The sequence below is a fragment of the Rissa tridactyla genome, chromosome 24, assembly GCF_028500815.1.
Source record: "Rissa tridactyla isolate bRisTri1 chromosome 24, bRisTri1.patW.cur.20221130, whole genome shotgun sequence".
Lineage (NCBI taxonomy): Eukaryota > Metazoa > Chordata > Aves > Charadriiformes > Laridae > Rissa > Rissa tridactyla.
Genome location: NC_071489.1, coordinates 175,205 through 192,327, shown reverse-complemented (window position 1 = coordinate 192,327; position 17,123 = coordinate 175,205). Strand labels below are relative to the sequence as shown.

Here is a 17,123-nt window from a genome sequence, read left to right as displayed (position 1 = left end):
GACTCCATATATTTCACATGTACAAAAAGTCACTGGGGGGGCGCGGGGGGGCATGGGGGAGGGGGAGTCCGGGGGTAGGGGGCACCATCTTGCCACCCCCCCCACCCCGGCCTGGCTTTGGTCCCTTTTTTTTTTTTTTTTTTTGGCAATTAGTGTTCACATCAGTGGTCAAAGTGACGAGCGCTGGGAGGGGCGGGGAGAGCCCCATGGTCCCTGCGGTGGGACAGTGGCTCTGGGGCAGTGACCCCCCCCCTGCCATGAGGACCCCGGTGGGGAGGGGACACCCCATGGATCAGCCACCACCACTGGGCCCCCACCACAGGCTTTGGTCTCTGCTGTGGGCAGACTGCGGGGGGCGGGGGGGGGGCAGGCTGTGCGTGTCCCCCCTGCGTCGGGGGGGGGACGGGGATGCCGCCTGCGAGCCCAGGCAAGGACGGTGCCATGGGATGTCCTTGCGCGGTGCCAGGGGCAGGACAGAGCCCTCCCCTTGGACCTGTGGGGCAGAGTGGGGTGAGAAGGGAAAACTGAGGCAGCCCGGCCCCCACAGCCTGCCCCCCCAGCCCCCCCCAGCCCCAGCCTGGGGTCCTTACCCTCGCTCGGCTACAGGCGGATCCACCTGCGGGCTGCGGGATGGAAGGGACAGTGTCAGGGCACCCCCCGGCCTGGGGGGGGCGGATGGTCCCGGGTGACCCCAGTGGGGCTGAGGCAGCTCAGGGCCGGTCCTCCAGGCACTGGGCTGGGACCCAGCCCCACACTGGGACCCCGCCCTGGGATCCAGTATTGCACCAGGAGCCCGCCCTGGGATCCAGTATTGCACTGGGACCCCGCCCTGGGATCCAGTATTGCACCAGGAGCCCGCGCTGGGATCCAGTATTGCACCGGGACCCTGCGCTGGGATCCGGTATTGCACTGGGAGCCCGCCCTGAGATCCGGTATTGCACCGAGACCCTGCGCTGGGATCCAGTATTGCACCGGGAGCCCGCCCTGAGATCCAGTGTTGCACCGGGACCCCGCGCTGGGATCCAGTATTGCACTGAGCTCCTGTCCTGGGATCCAGTATTGCACTGGGACCCTGCCCTGGGATCCAGTATTGCACTGGGACCCTGTCCTGGGATCCAACACTGCACCAGGATCCCATGCTGGGATTCAGTACTGCACTGGGACCCGGTATTGCACTGGGACCCCACACGGCAGCAAAGACACCACCCCCACCCCCCCCCCCCGACTGGTAACCCAGTCTTGCACCGGACCCTCACTGGGAAACAGCCTTGCAACTGGGATCCAGTGCTAGGACCTTGTGCTGGGATCCAGTGTTGCAGCAGGAGCCCACACAGCAGCACAGACCCCATGCCGGAAACAGCCTGGCACCGGGACCGTGTGCCAAGGCCTTGTGCTGGAACCCCAACGTTGTACTGGGATCCTGTACTGGGACCAGCCTTGCACCAGGATCCCATGCCGGGATCTTGTGCTGGGACCAGCATTGTACTGGGATCCCATGCTGGGATCCTGTGCCAGGATCCCAGCACTGTAGTGGGATCCTGTGCCGGAACCCAGCCTTGCAGTGGGATCCTGTGCTGGGACCAGCATTTTACTGGGATCCCATGCTGGGATCCTGTGCTGGGATCTTGTGCTGGGACCAGCATTATACTGGGATCCTGTGCTGGGATCCTGTGCCGGATCCCAGCACTGTAGTGGGATCCTGTGCCGGAACCCAGCCTTGCAGTGGGATCCTACGCTGGGATCCTGTGCCAGGATCTTGTGTTGGGACCAGCATTGTGCTGGGATCCTGTGCTGGATCCCAGCACTGTACTGGGAACCTGTGCTGGAACCCAGCCTTGCAGTGGGATCCTGTGCTGGCACCAGCATTGTACTGGGATCCCATGCTGGGATCCTGTGCTGGGATCCTGTGCTGAATCCCAGCACTGTAGTAGGATCCTGTGCCGGAACCCAGCCTTGCAGTGGGATCCTACGCTGGGTCCCAGCATTGTACTGGGATCCTGTGCCGGGACCAGCCTTGCACCAGGATCCCATGCTGGGATCCTGTGCCAGGATCCTGTGCTGGGACCAGCATTGTACTGGGATCCTGTACTGGATCCCAGTACTGTAGTGGGATCCTGTACCGGAACACAGCCTTGCAGTGGGATCCTACACTGGGATCCTTTGCCGGGATCCTGTGCTGGGATCCCGTGCTGGGATCCTGTGCTGGAACCCAGCACTGTACTGGGATCCTGTGCCGGGACCAGCCTTGCACCAGGATCCCGCACCAGGACCCTGCTCTGCTCCGAGGGGATGGGGGGGTGCGGGGCACCCCAGGGTGACGGCATGCGGGGAGGGGGCATGCAGGAGAGGGCATGCAGGGCCGGGAGGGACCCGGGGCCGGGGGGGGGCACCTGGGGGAATCCCGGGGGGGGTCCCGGCATGCAGGCAGTACCTGGGGGCTAACAGTTGGACTCGTCGTGGTGGGACGGTTCGCAGAAGAACCGCGAGCCCCGCTTGGCGGTGCGGGCCGTGAAGGGGACGCTCTTCAGCGCTGCAGGGGGGCACGGGGCGGGGGGTGGGGGGGGGACACAGGGAGACATCAGCCCCCACACATGGGCAGGACCCAGGCGTCCGGGCCGGGGGGAGCGGCGGGGGCCGTACCGGTGATGATGTCCTCGATGGTGCCGTCCTTGCCCTCGTAGACGGGGCGATGGTCCTTGGCCTGGCGCCGCCGCAGCTCCGCGATCAGCTCCTGCTGCTGCCACTTGTTCCGCTGCAAAGGGAGGCGCAGGGGACACAGGTTGGGGACACGGGTGTCCCCTCCGTGTCGCCGTCCCCCTCCCAGCCCATCCATGTGCCCACCCCCCCTCACCTTCTCCTGCTTCTTCGCCTCCTGTGCCAGCAGCTTCTCCCGCATCACCTCCTCCTGCTTCTTCCGCATCTCGTTCTCCTGCTCCGCGTCCTGCCAGGGCAGTGGGAGCCATCACCGTCACCCCTCCTCGTCACCGGTGTCACCGACCCCCCCCGCCCCGCGTCCCCTCCCGGCCCCATCTCACCTTGTAGGAGCGGATGAACCGGACAAAGACTGGGAAGAAGACGGACGGGGGGGTGGTCTTGGGGCTCTCGCCGAAATACCGCACCACGGTGTTGTAGGCGTCCTGCGACAGGGACGGGGCTGTCACCCCCAGGCTGCGCGTCCCGCCTCTCCCGGCACAAGGGGCGCGCAAGGCAAGGTGCGCACGAGGAACGGGTGGAGCAAGGCCCACGCAAGGGCTGCGCCAAGCAGGACGGGCACGAGGACCGCGCAAAACAAGGCACGCACGCAGAGCACGCCGAGCAAGACGGGCGCGCGCGAGGGCCGCGCTAAGTGAGGCGGGCGCGCTCGAGGAGCGTGCAAAACAAGGCACGGCTGAGGGCCGTGCAACGCCAGGCGTGCACAAGAGTGGCGCAGAGCAAGGGGCGCGCAACAAGGGGCACACGAGGAGCGTGTGGAGCACAGCAGGCGTGCTCGAGGGGCGCGCGAAGCAAGGCGTGCGTGACAAGGCGGGTGCTGGAGGAGCACGCGAAGCGAGGCAGGCGTGCTCGAGGCCCGAGCAAAGCAAGGTGTCGCACGACAAGGGGTGCACGAGGAGTGTCGCGGAGCAAGGCGCGCGCCGGGGCTGCGCGAAGCAAGATGCGCGCAAGGGGTGGGCAAAGCCAGCCGTGCGTGGCAAGGCGCGCATGAGGAGCGTGAAGAGCAAGGCACAGACGAGGGCTGGGCCAAGCCAGGCGTGCACAAGGGCGCAAAGCAGATGTGCGCGAGAGCCGTGCAAAGCCAGGCGTACGTGCCAAGGGGCGCGCGCGGGGGGGGGGTCCGCGCAAGGCCCCTCACCTCGGCCGTCCGCGCGTCCTTCTGCAGCCGCTCCAGCTTGCCCTCGCTGCCGGCCAGGAAGGCGCGCAGGACGCTGTTGTCGTGCAGCCCGCACTCCCGCCGCAGCAGCTCCATCCCCCGGCCCAGCTCCTTCACATCCAGCAGCACGTTCTCCAGGGACACTGCGGGGACAGAGGGGAGACAGGTCAGAGGGGACCCACGGCCCCAGGAGAGGCTGAGATGCGGGCGTGGGGACGGGGAGGGCACCTGCGGCCGCCTTCTCCACGAAGTGCAGCTCCTGCCAGAAGGTTGCCAGCTCCGGGTACTTCTCCCGCACCGTCAGCGCGATGAAATGCAGCAGCGTCATCTTTCTGTCCGTCGATTTGGTGTCCAGGAGCTGCAGAACGATTTGGGGCGGGGGAAATCAGGGCTGTGGGATGGGACCCTTGGGATCCCGTGCGGTCCCGTGGACCCGGGCAGGGGGTCCGGGGCTGCCCCCACCAGGTCCAGGCTCTGCAGTTTGAAGCCGTAGACGGCCCCGCGTTTGCTGCTGTTCATGTAGTTGCCCAACGCCAAGATGATCTGCAGGAGAAAAGCAGCAGGGATTTAGGGGTCAGGGAGGGACGAGAAGCCCCCCCAGAAGACCCTCCCCGCCCACCTATGGTAAGGATGGAGGGCAGGACTCCAGCCCAGCTTGTCCCCACATCCTCTGATCCCCCCCTGCACTCACCTCCAACATGTGCTTCAGCTTCTGGGAAGACTTGACGGAAGCCGAGGCCGCGATGATGGCATTGAGCTGCTGTGGGAGGACAGGATAGGGGGACTCAGCTGGGGTGCAGGCTCTGGCCGCCCCTGCCAGGCGTATTCCCCCCCTCCCCGCCTCCCTACCGGCGTCAGCATCTGGAGGTTCTCGGCGAAGTTGCCGAGGAAGGCCATGATGGCCATGCGCTGGGGCAGCCGCTCCACCTTGCTGAACTGCAGCATGAAGCGGTCCTCGTCCGCCAGCTCCTCCAGCGGTTTGCGCTCCCGCTCGTACTGCCGCAGCGCCTTCGCCTCCGCCTCCGTCGGCAGGAACCGCATCAGGCACTCCACGAAATCCACCGGCAACGTCGCCAGGTCGAACCTGCCCCGCGCCCGCACCGTCGGCAATCGGCTCCCCGCTGCGCCCCGGCCCCAGCCCTGCAGCCTGCCCGGGCTCCCTGCACCCCGACCGGCCCCCCCGCACCCTGCCTGGGCACCCCGCACCCCAAACACCCCCCCTGCACCCTGTCCGGACCCGTTGCACCCCAAATACACCCCCTGCACCCTGTCCAGACCCATTGCACCCCAAAAACCCACGCTGCACCCTGCCTGGGCACCCCACACCCCAAACACCCCCTTGCACCCTGTCCAGACCCACTGCACCCCAAACACCCCCCCCACACGCTGCCTGGACCCACTGCACCCCAAATACCTGCCCTGCACCCTGTCTCTGCCCCCCTGCACCCCAAATACCCCCTCTACACCCTGCCTGCTCACCCCGCACCCCAAACACCCTCCCTGCACCCTACCTGGCCCCACTGCACCCCAAACACGCCCCCTGCACCCTGCCTGGGCACCCCACACCCCAAAAACACTCCCTGCACCCTGTCCAGACCCATTGCACCCCAAATACCCCCCTGCACCCTGCCACTGCCCCCCTGCACCCCAAACAAGCCCCTGCACCCTGCCCGGACCCATTGCACCCCAAACACCCCCCCTCCACCCTGCCTGGGCACCCTGCACCCCAAACACCCCTTTGCACCCTGTCCAGACCCATTGCACCCCAAACACTCCCCCTGCACCTACCTGGACCCACTGCACCTCAAATACCTGCCCTGCACCCTGCCTCTGCCCCCCTGCACCCCAAACACCCCCCCTGCACCCTGTCCAGACCCATTGCACCCCAAATACCCCCCTGCACCCTGTCCAGGCACCCTGCACCCCGAACACCCCCCCTGCACCCTACCTGGCCCCACTGCATCCCAAACACCCCACCACATGCTGCCTGGACCCACTGCACCCCAAACACCCCCCTGCACCCTGTCCAGACCCATTGCACCCCAAATACCCCCCTGCACCCTGCCACTGCCCCCCTGCACCCCAAACAAGCCCCTGCACCCTGCCCGGACCCATTGCACCCCAAATACCCTTTCTGCAATCTGCCTGCCCCCCCCCTTGCACCCCAACGATACCCGCCCCCCGCACCCTGCCTGGACCCACTGCACCCCAAACACCCTCCCTGCACCCCAGCTGTACCCCATGCACCCTACCTGACCCTCTGCCCCACCACGAGCCCCCCTGCAGCCCAGCCACCCCCCCTTGCACCCTGCCAGGGACCCACTGCCCCCCCGCCACGACCCCAGGCAGCCCCCCCCGGTGGGTTGGGGCACGTACGTGTGGATGGCCCTGCAGATCTCCTCGGCGCTGCGGCCTGCCTTGCGCAGGGTGATGGCCAGGTTCTTGGCCCGGTTGGCCTCCAGCAGCGTCACCTTGCTGGCCGCCTTCTGCGACGCCTTGTTCTTGGCGCAGACGAGGTCGAGGGCCGGCCCCTGCGCCTTGGTCTTGAAGAGCTCCTCGAAACGCTCCAGGTCCAGGTCCTGCTGGGACAAGGCAAGGGGCTCAGAGGCGGCAGGGATGGCAGTGGCCACCCGGACCGTGGGGCCGGGCCGCGGGCTCACCTCCAGCACCCGCTCGTCGTCCAGCTCGCTGAACACTGTCCCGCTGATCTGGTTGGGCTTCAGGGCCGTCCAGTTGAAGACGGGCAGGCGGAACTTGGTCTTGATGGGCTTCTTGATGCGGATGGCTGCCAGCCGGGCAGGAGGTGGCTCAGTCCCCGCCGGGGCAGGGGGACGCATCCTGTGCCCACCCTGAGCCACCCGAGCCTGCGGCGTCCGTCGCAAGCTGTCACCACCTCCTGGGGCGGCACATCCCCGTGCCACGGTCCTTGCACCCCTCCCTTGGCCATTGCAACCCCAACGCCCCGGTGCCTGCAAGCCTCCCCCTTCCTTTGTCCCCTGTCCCCACACCCTCCTTGTCCCTGTCCCCACGGTCCCTGCACCCTCTCTGACCCCATCCCCGCAGTCCCCACGCCCTCCCTGTCCCTGTCCCCCCATAGTCCCTGCACTATTCCCATCCCCACGGTCCCCACACCCTCCCTGTCCCTGTCCTTGTGGTCCCCACGCCCTCCCTGTCCCCATGGTTCCTGCACCCTCCCTGTCCCTGTCCTTGTGGTCCCCACGCCCTCCCTGTCCCCATGGTTCCTGCACCCTCCCTGTCCCCATCCCCACGGTCCCCATGCCCTCCCTATCCCCATGGGTCCCTGCACCCTGTCCGTCCCCATCCCCACGGTCCCCGCACCCCCATGGTCCCTGCACCCTCCCTGTCCCCATCCCCATGGTCCCCACATCCTCCCTGTCCCCATGGTTCCTGCACCCTCCCTGTCCCCATCCCCATGGTCCCCACGCCCTCCCTGTCCCCACGGTCCCTGCACCCCCTCTGGCCTGTCCCCACGCCACCCCTGTCCCCACAGTCCCTGCATTGTCCCCATGGTCCCCACGGTCCCCGCCACCCTCCCCACCTACCCGAGAGCCCGACGGTGAGGGCGATGGAGGGCGAAGCCCCCGGCAGCGGCGGGGCTGGGGGGCACTTGCCTGCGGAGGGAGGAGGGGGTGAGCCTGTGCCCCACCGGGGATGGCCCCGTTTTGGGGAGCCCCCAGCCTCAGGAGTGGCCCAGCACCAGGGACCCCCCTGGTTTTGGAGACCCAGCCCATGCCGGGGGCACCCCGGGAAGCCTGGCTCCGGGATGTCCCAAGTTTTGGGAACGCCACAGGGATCCCCCCCATCCCTGCCAAGTCCTCACCTGGGAGCGGGGGCGCGGGGGGGGGGCAGGGGGGGCGGCGGGGGGGGGCGGGGGGGGTGCAGCCTCCACGGGGGGCAGGACAGGGAGCCGCAGGGCCTCCTCCAGGGGCTGGGGCTCAGGCTGGGGAGGGGGCTCGCCGCCCGGCACAGGGGGCGGCTCGGAGCCGTAGCGCCGCCGGAAAGCCTCGTCCTTCTCCTTGATCATCCGCCGCAGCGTGTGGACCTGGTGGCTCGTGTGCTCGTAGGTCTCCTGGGGACGGCGAGTGTCAGGCTGGGGGGGTGGGGGGGGTTGTGTGTGGGGAGAGGGGGGGTGGTCTGGGACCCTGCCCCACTCCCCACGGCCCCCGTGGGCCACCTTCCCCACGCACCTTCACCACCTCCAGCTCCTTCTCCCGCTGCAGCAGCTGCTTCTCCAGCTCTGCCACCCGCATCATGTTCTCGTTCTCCAGGTCCAGCAGCTTCTCCGTCAGCTGCAGGGCCGGCGGGGGGGGGGGACACGGCTGTGACACCGGCTCAGGGACACCCCCCCGCCCCGGTATCACCACCGACCTCCCTGGGGACAAAGCCAGCCGCCGGGAGGGGATGACCCAGGCTCCAGTGAGGAGCATCCCCGCGTCCCCCCCACGCTCACGTACGTGGGACAGATGCTCCTCCAGCTCCTCCACCTTCTCCAGGGCCACGTTCTTGGTCTCAGCGTCCTCCAGCAGCCCCCCCACGTCGAAGACGTTGTCCAGGTACGCCTGGATCTGCACCTGCAGCTTCTCGCTCTCCGTGTGCCTCGACTTCTGTGGGCATTGGGGCGGCGTCAGGGACAGGGGGGCCTCCTCGGGGCAGCCCCCCCCCAGCCCCCTGACCCCCCATACCTGCAGGAACTCCTCCAGCCCCAGCTTGGTGAACTCGTACTGGAGATGGACACGGAAGTTCATGTCCTCCACCGAGTGCACCACGATGTTGATGAACTGCATGCAGGCGACCTGCGGGCAGGGCTGGGGTCACCAGGAGCGTCCCCCCCAGCACCCCCCCAATGTCCCCAAGACTCTCCCTGTCATCCACGACTGGGCATCCCACCATGAAGTCGATGCTGCTGTCCTCGTTGCGGAAATAGTCCATCAGCCGCTCGAAGCGGTGCTTCTCCTTGCAGACCTGAGCAAGCAGCGGACACGGGGTTAACCTGGCTTGGACCCCCCCGGCCACCGGCCCCCATCCCCTGGGCTCCAGTCCCCTAAACCCAGTCTGGTCCTGGTGTCCCCAGACCCCCTGTCCCACCCTGGCCTCATCCTCCCTGATCCCCCCCATCCCTTGCGCTCCAGACTCCCCATCCCAGCCTGGTTTTGCTGACCCCAGTCCCACCATTCCCTAGGTCCTGATCCCCGATCCCAGCCTGACCCTGGTGCCCCCAGTCCCTCCATCCCAGCCTTCTCCTGCCCCCACCAGTGCCCCCATCCCAGCTTGGACCTGGTGTCCCCAGTCCCTCCAACCCAGCGCCAGTGCTCCCAGGTCCTGCCCCCACCAGTCCCTCCATCCCAGCCTGGTCCTGATGTTCCCAGTTCCTCCATTCCCTGGATCCTGGTCCCCAATACCATTCTGATCCCAGTGCCCCCATCCCAGCCTCCTCCTGTCTCCTCCAGTCCCTCCATCCCAGCCTGGTCCTGCTGTTCCCAGTTCCTCCGTTCCCTGGGTCCTTCTCCCCGATCCCAGCCTGCTCCTCTATCTGCCACTGCCCCCATCCCAGACTGGTCCCGGTGGCCCAAGTGCCCCCATCCCAGCCTCCTCCTGTCTCCCCCAGTCCCTCCATCCCAGCCTGGTCCTGGTGTTCCCAGTTCCTCCATTCCCTGAGTCCTTGTCCCCAGTCCCAGCCTGATCCCGGTGTTCCCAATTCCTCCATTCCCTGAGTCCTTGTCCCCAATCCCAGCCTGATCCCGTCTCCCCTGCTCACTCCATCCCAGCCTGGTCCTGCCCCCACCAGTGCCCCCATCCCAGCCTGGTCCTGGTGTTCCCAGTTCCTCCATTCCCTGGATCCTGGTCCCCAGTACCAGTCTGATCCCAGTGCCCCCATCCCAGCCTGATCCTGTCACCCCTGGTCGCTCCATCCCAGCCTGGTCCTGCCCCCACCAGTGCCCCCCCATCCCAGCCTGGTCCTGGTGTTCCCAGTTCCTCCATTCCCTGGGTCCTTGTCCCCGATCCCAGCCTGCTTCTCTATCCGCCAGTGTCCCCATCCCAGCCTGGTCCTGCCCCCGACTCCATCGTGGCCCGCTCCCATCTCCCCCTGGTCCTCCCTGCCCCAGCCCGCTCCTGCCGCCCCCGCTCCCCCCGTACCTCCTTGAAGTTGTCGAAGGCAGCGAGGATGATCTCGTGGCCGCCCCGCACCAGGCAGACGGCCGCCAGCAGCTCCAGCACCAGCGCCTTCGTCCTGGGGCAGGGCAGCACCAGCACCGTCACACCCAGCCGGCACCGGGAACCCCCCCCCCAGCTCCTGCCAGACCCCCCCTTTACCTCGGGTTCTTGTTATTGAGGCTCAGGGCGATCTCGTTGACGGCATGGGGGTGGGACATGACCAGGTTGAAGCCGTACTGTGGGGACAGAGCGAGGACAGAGCGAGGACAGCGTTAGCAGCGCTGGCGCGGTGGCAGCGGTGCGTGTCCCCTCCATGGGACGGTGGTACCTGGTAGTTCATGATGGCCCGGAGACACATGATGCAGAGGTGGACGTCGTCCTTCTGGCTCACCAGGCGCGAGTTCTTCAGCGCCCTGCGGCTCGGCAGCGTGCCGTAACTGGGGGGACACAGGGCGCCCGTGAGCAGGACCCTCGCACCGCCGGTGCTGCACTGCCAGCGCTCGCCCGGGCGGGAACCGGCCCCGCCATGGGGACCGCGATGGGGACCGGGGTGGGGACAGCATGGGGTCAGCGGGGCTTTCGGAGGGGAAGAGGCAGAGAGAAGCAGCTGGAGGGGCGAGAGGGACAGAGGCTGGCGGAGACGGGGAGCGAAGCAGCCGCGAGTGCCGGGGCTGGACCCCGGGCAGCCGGTACTTACCCGGCGGGCGAGCGGCGAGGCGGGCGCGGAGAAGAGAGAGAGAGAGCGCAGCCAGAGAGGGGGGGGCCCGGCCCTGGAAGCAGAGATGGGGCGCGTTACCCCGGGGCACGGGGGCAGAGCCAGAGCAGGGGCGAGCGGAGGCAGCGTGGCCGCGGCAGGCAGCGGGACGGGCAGGACGGGGACGGCAGCGGCGAGATGCTGCGAGCGGGCAGGGGACAGCGCGCGCAGCTGGCAGGACGGGACGCGGCACGCGAGGCAGCACGGGATGCGGCACATGTGGCACAGCCACACCGCGGGCATGGCACAGCCTGGCGCTCGGGGAGCACCACGGGGCAGCCGGCACACGGGACATGGCACGGGCCACGCACACAATGGTGCACGGCACACGGGCAGGGTGGTGCACAGCCCAGCACGCACCGCAGGGCAGGATGGTGCATGGCACAGCACACACCGTGGCAGGACAGTGCGTGGCACCGGGCACCGTGGCAGGACAGTGCGTGGCACCGGGCACTGTGGCATGGCACACACCATGGCAGGCTGGTGCGTGGCACCAGGCAGGATGGCACGGCACACGTCATGATGTGACTGTGCAATGGCATGGGGCAAGATGGTATGGCACACACCACCGCAGGATGGTCCGTGGCCCGGCACACACCATGGGCAGGACAGCGCATGGCGCAGCACGCACCGCAAGGCAGTGGGCACACAGCCTGCGCCATGGCAGGACAGCCCATGGCACAGGGCACGATGGCACGGCACACACCGTGGCAGGATGGCACAGGGCACGATGGCACGGCACACACCATGGCAGGACAGCGCATGGCACAGGGCACGATGGCACGGCACACACCGTGGCAGGACAGCGCATGGCACCAAGCAGCATGGCATGGCACACACCATGGCGGGACGGTGCACGGCACGGCACGCAGCAAGTGGCAGTGCCATGGCGGCCGGAGCTGGCAGAGCGGGGCAGCCGCGGGGCGCAGCACGGGCCGTACCAGGGAGGGGTGGCCGGCGCAGCGGGTACCTACCGTAGGGCGGTCTGGCGGGCAGAGCGGGCCAGGCTGCTGGCGAAGGGGGCGGGCAGGGCGCTGGGGTGCTGCAGATCCTCGATGGACCTGCTCCAGGCGCGCAGCTTCTCCAGCGCGCCGTCCTCGCCGCCTTCCAGGCCCTCAAAATCCAACCTGGGTGGGACACGCGCGTGGCGGCAAGGGAGGGGGGGAGGACACACGGCTTCGGCGCGGAGCGGCACAGCCACCGCGGCAAGCGCTGAAGCGGGTGGCGGCGGGGCAGCGGCGGGGCAGGGAGAGGCGCAAGGGTGGCCTTGGGACCCCCGTCCCCAGCCCGGGCGGGCAGGAGGGGGCTGAGCATCCCGTGTCCCCCGGGACCCCACGGCAGGCGGGTCCCCGTGTGCCGGCCGGGCTGCCCCGGCGCTGATAATGGACCCAGCGGTATCGGCCGCCTGCAGCAGGGAGCTGCCACAGGGCACTGGGACTCCCAGCCCCCCCGGCACCCAAGGGACCCCCCCCCCCAGCACCCCAGGGACCCCTCAGCACCCTACTCACATGACGGCACACTGGGCGAAGGACAGGTAGTTCACCAGCACGTCCAGCCCCTTGTTCTCATCGTTGAGGAACTCGCGCACCCACCTACAGCACCAGGCACCCATCAGGGCCTGCAGGAGCCAGGGAACCCCCCCCACCATGACACACACCCCCCCCACCACCACCACGGGGACCCCCGGCCCGGCAGAGGGATGGGGAGGGGGCCGTGGGGGCGTCTCCGGGCTCTGGCGGCAGTTGCAGCACCTCTGCTATCGCTGGGGCCAGCACTGGTGCGGCTTTATCTGCCGGCCGCAGGGCAGGGAGGACTCGGCCCTGGGCGCAAGGCGGGAAGCTGAGCTGGGTGCCGGGTCTGTACCCTCATCCCCAGCCCTGGGCACCTTGGGATGGGGGGGGGGTTCGGGGGGGTCCTGGCCCCCTGGCAGGGTATATGAGGTGTCGCACAGGGCAAGGAACCCGCCTGGGATGTGCCATGGGGCTGGGGGGATGCAGGGGGGGTGCAGATAGTGTGCATGTGCGCAAGCGGGGGTGTCCCTTGTGGGGGGGGGGGGGGGTGTGTGCATGGGGGTGCAGACGGCGAGGGGGGGCACAAGGACAGGGGCAGCACGCATGGGATATGCATGTACACAGGGGGGTCTGCCCGTGGGGGGGTGTGGGCACAGGGGGTGGCACTGTTTGCCCGAGGTGGAGGGGTGCACGAGGGCGGGGGGGGGGAGGGGGCATGCATGGGGAGCTGGGGGGTGTCCGGGTGGGGGGGGGGGGGGCTGTGTGTACAGGGGAGTGCGCTTGCACCGGGGGCATGTGTGTGCACTGGGAGGGGGGGGTGCACCCAGGAGCACCGCCAGCACAGGGGGGGCAGGCATGGCCCGGGGGGGGGTGTCCGTGCCCCTGCCTGCAGCCCTGCCTGCACTCGGTGAGTCAGGCAGCAGCGGGAGCCGGGGTGGGGGGGGGCCACCGCGGCCACCCCTTTCCTGCCGCCGCCAGCCCCTCGCCCCAGCCCGTTTCCTGTCTCCGGCTGCTGCTATTTTCGGGCCGCGGGCGGGGAAGAGCCGAACGGCACGGCCGTGGCGGGGCCAGCGGCGGGGGACAGCCCGGCACACGCACGAGCCGCCCCGAGCACGCGGGCATGACCATGCCGCTGGGCACCCACCGGGTGACGTTGCCAGCAACGCCGCGCAGTCCCTCCGGCCACCCTTGCGCATCCCCCCCGGGCGCCGGAGGCACGAGGCGCCAGTGCGAGGTCGGCAATGCCACCCAGCTCGGGGCCGGCGCTGAGCTCCCCGGTGCCGGGGGTGGGGGGAGCCGGGCGGGATGCGGCCATGCCGCCTCGCGCAGAGTGTCATCGCAGGGCGTCATCACCGGCCCATCCGCCTCCGGCATCCGCCCCCGGGACCTGCTCGCCCGCAGCCCTGGCCGGCGGCACGGCCGGGGAAGGAACAGGCCCAGTTCCTGCAGCACCTCCGACTTCCCCTGCAGCTGCGGCAGGGCTGGTCCCGGGACCCTGTGCCCCCACTGGGACCCCACAACCCCCCCCCAAAGCATCCCACCCCCCCCCCCAGGACGCTACGCTCACCCGATGTGGTTCGTCCTCAGGCTGATCTCTAGCTCACGTAGGACCTTGGTCGACTCCTGCACCCTCCTCCGGAACTTCTGGGGGCAGAGCAAGGCTGAGCCGTGTCCCCCCCTGCCCTCCGGCCCCTCAATCCCCCCCTTGGTCCCCCCCAGCCCCTCACCTTTCGTGTGACACCCGGCTCCAGGAAGCTGCGCAGTTTCTGGATGTAGGTGTGGGGGGGGCTCTTCACCTGGAACCGCTCCTGGGAGGGGATGGTGGGGTTGGTGACACCAGCATGACAGCACAGTGCCCCCTCCCCGCCAGGGTCCCCCATGGTGCCCCAAGCCCCCCACCTGGTCACAGATGAGGTCCCACTTCTTCTCGTTGTCGTACTGGCGCAGGAGCCGGGCTTTGTCCGGGGGCAGGTTCATAGAGCTCTGGGGGCAGATGGGGGGGTGTCACCCTGGGGGACATGGGGACGCTGCTCCCCCAAGGCCACCCAGTCCCACGGCACAGCCAGGGTCCCCCTCGAGGGCACCCAGCACCATGGCACAGCCAGGGTCCCCACGAGGGCACCCGGCCCTATGGCACGGCCAGTGTCTCTGGCATCGGCAAGCAGAGCCACAGGGCCACATGCGTGGCACAGGGACGGCAGTGCCACCAGCGCCACGTGCCAGCCGCCGGCAGCACCAAATCTCCCCAGCGCCGAGGCGTCCTTCCTGTCTGCACCCGCTTCCTCGCCGGCAAACCGCAGCCTCCGCTCCCCGACCGCGGCGCGAGGCCCGGCACCGTGCCTGGCTCGCCGGGATGCCAGCCATCGCCAGGGGGGATGCCGGGGACCGCGGGGGCAGGACGCAGCCCAGGGCACCAGTGTCACCAAGGACACAAGTGGGATGCCACGGTGGAAAGCGGGAATGCCAGATGGCCACCGGCTTGGGGCTGCCCCGGCAGGCGATGCCACCCCAGGCGGGCGATGCCACCCCTGGCAGTGCTGTTAGCAGGATCTGGCCACCGCCGCAGCCGGGAGGTGCCGACACTCCACCCACCTCGTGGAAGCTAAAATTATCCCTCCCCTGGTCATCCCGGCCCCGCGGAGCCACAGGAAACCGGGGCAGAGCCTGGGCGAGGCCGCGCACCCCCCGGGCGGGGGGGGGGGGGGGGCAGTCCCACGGGAGCGGGGATGTCACCACAAGTATGGGGACCCCCCCCAGAATTGCCCTGGGGAGGGGGACAGTGCCTCCCTCCCCATGGGGCCGGGATTGTTTGGACACCGTGGCCAACGGCAAAATCACGGGGCCCGCGGGGACACCCCGGGGATGGGGCGGGGAGGGGGGGGAGACACAGAGGCCCTGGGAGGGGGCGGGGGGCACCGGGGGGGCTTTGAAGCGCAGCCGCCCTCGCCGGCATTCCCGCCGCTCAGCTTCCTGCCTTTGTGGCGGGAGCGGGGCCGCTCCCGGCCGGGCACTTCCTCCGCCACCGCCCCCCACCAGGGACCACCCCCCCCCCCCGCAGTTGGCCTGGGTCCTAGAACTGGGGGCTACCGGGGGGTTTGGGGGACACCCCTGGACCGATCCTGCCCCTTCGGGGGCCACCAGTGCTGCAGCCCCATCACATGATGAAATATTTTCCTCCCTGGCAGTAGCCGGGCCGGCACCAGGTGACGCTGACGCTGGGGGGATGTGACAGATTTTGGGGGTGGCGGCACTGGGGGAACCTCCAGTGCTGCCACCCCCAAAATTCACCCCCGCCGTCGGCCAGCAGGATGCGTCCCCCCCCCACCACCGGCCCCACAGGGACCGGCTGCAGCATCCGCCCTGCGTGGGATGCAGGGATGGGCAACGGCCCCGCTGGCGGGTGCCACTTGCCACCAGTGGGACAGTCCCCCCCCTGGGGGTGCTGGTGCCCCCCGTGACCCCCCCTGGTTCTGTGCCCCAGAGCCCCACGAGGCCACACTTGGCATTTCCTGACCAGACGCAGCTTCCGCTGGCTACGGCCACCACCGGGACGGCGGGGGCCGTGTGCCCTGGGTGTCACCGACCACGGTGTCCCGTGGTGTCCCCCAAACAAAGCCAGTGCCGTGGATGGGCCACCCCACCGCGGACGGGCCACAGGGCCACCCCGCTGTGAAGTGAAGTGGGATGCAGTGGCGCCCGTGGCATTGGCGGTCCCCAATGGCACTGGGGTCACGACGTGGGGACAGGGTCACCGCTGAGCTTTGGCTCGGGATGGCCACGGGACGACACCGCAGCCGCGGCCGGTGGCCACTGTGGGAAGGCCACCGCCCTGGCCATGATAGCGTACCGGAGACCGTGCGGGGCACTCGCGCCCGGGGGGACCCCGCACCCGCCGGGACCCCTGCGCGCACGGAGGAGCCGCGGTGCCCCCGCGATGGGACTCTCCCGGGTCAAAAAGTCCCGATGGCACCGAGAGTGGCGTCACCCCCCGGCGCCGTCCCGGGACGGGCTTCCCCCGGGGCTGCCCCCGGCCCCGTGGCCACTGCCCGGCCCCGCGGGCACGGGCGCTCCCTGCCCGCTCCCGGTCCCTCCGGGCGCCGGTGCCGTCCCCGGCGGTTCCCGGACGTCGGGAGGGGAGCGCGGCGGCGGGGCGCGTCCGGCCCGGGAGGGCGCACCGGGAGGGGTCCCGGGTAGGGACGGACGCGGGGGAGCGCGGGACCCGGAGGAGGCGCAGCGGGAGCACGGACGGAGCGCGGGGGAAGCGCACCGGAGGGTCGCACCGGGAACCGGAGAGGCGCAGCGGGGGACGGGCGGGGGCGGGGGCGCGGCGGGCGGCCGGGGCCGCGGCGGGGGTCGGTCTCTCACCAGCACCAGGGCGAAGCGTTCCTCCAGCTCGCAGGGCTCCGGCATCGGCATCTTGCCCGGCCCGAGCAGCCCGGGCCCCCCCGGGGCCGCCGCCGCTCCCGGGCCCCGGGGCAGCGCCTCCCCGTCCGCGCTCTCCACGTTCCCCATCCCCGGCCCAGGCACCGGGGGGCGGCGGGGGAGGCTCAGCCCGTCGCGTCCGGCCGCAGCCACCGCCTCCCGGCCCCGCCCCGCCCCGCCCGGCCCCGCCCCGCCGCCCGCCGCTCCTCGGCGCCGCCGCCAGGGGGCGCCAAAGCACGGACGGGCGGCGGCGCCACGCGGGGGCGCTGAAGGGCAGGGAGCGAGCGGGAGATACCCATTGGCCCGGCCCCGGCCCCGACGGCCAATGAGCGTCGCGCTTCTGTGCGGGGGAGGGAGCGCCTGGCCAACCCCGCCCCACCCCGCCCCGCCCGAG

General features: G+C 69.7%; 1 protein-coding gene across 1 annotated transcript; it reads right to left on the bottom strand.

The window, feature by feature from the left end:
• Positions 1 to 393: 393 nt before the first annotated feature.
• Positions 394 to 16,884, bottom strand: FMNL3 (formin like 3). The gene is given in 29 exon segments (XM_054183237.1): positions 394 to 493; positions 591 to 623; positions 2,432 to 2,530; positions 2,641 to 2,752; positions 2,852 to 2,941; positions 3,036 to 3,137; positions 3,851 to 4,011; positions 4,097 to 4,226; positions 4,331 to 4,411; positions 4,560 to 4,628; positions 4,718 to 4,952; positions 6,245 to 6,447; positions 6,529 to 6,653; positions 7,432 to 7,500; positions 7,710 to 7,743; positions 7,746 to 7,958; positions 8,077 to 8,178; positions 8,344 to 8,493; positions 8,572 to 8,682; positions 8,777 to 8,851; positions 10,025 to 10,118; positions 10,202 to 10,278; positions 10,371 to 10,479; positions 11,771 to 11,923; positions 12,305 to 12,388; positions 13,875 to 13,951; positions 14,035 to 14,115; positions 14,207 to 14,290; positions 16,673 to 16,884. Coding segments are annotated over 27 exon segments (3,060 nt in total). The 5' UTR covers positions 16,820 to 16,884; the 3' UTR covers positions 394 to 493; positions 591 to 623; positions 2,432 to 2,438.
• Between the last annotated feature and the right edge of the window lie 239 nt (positions 16,885 to 17,123).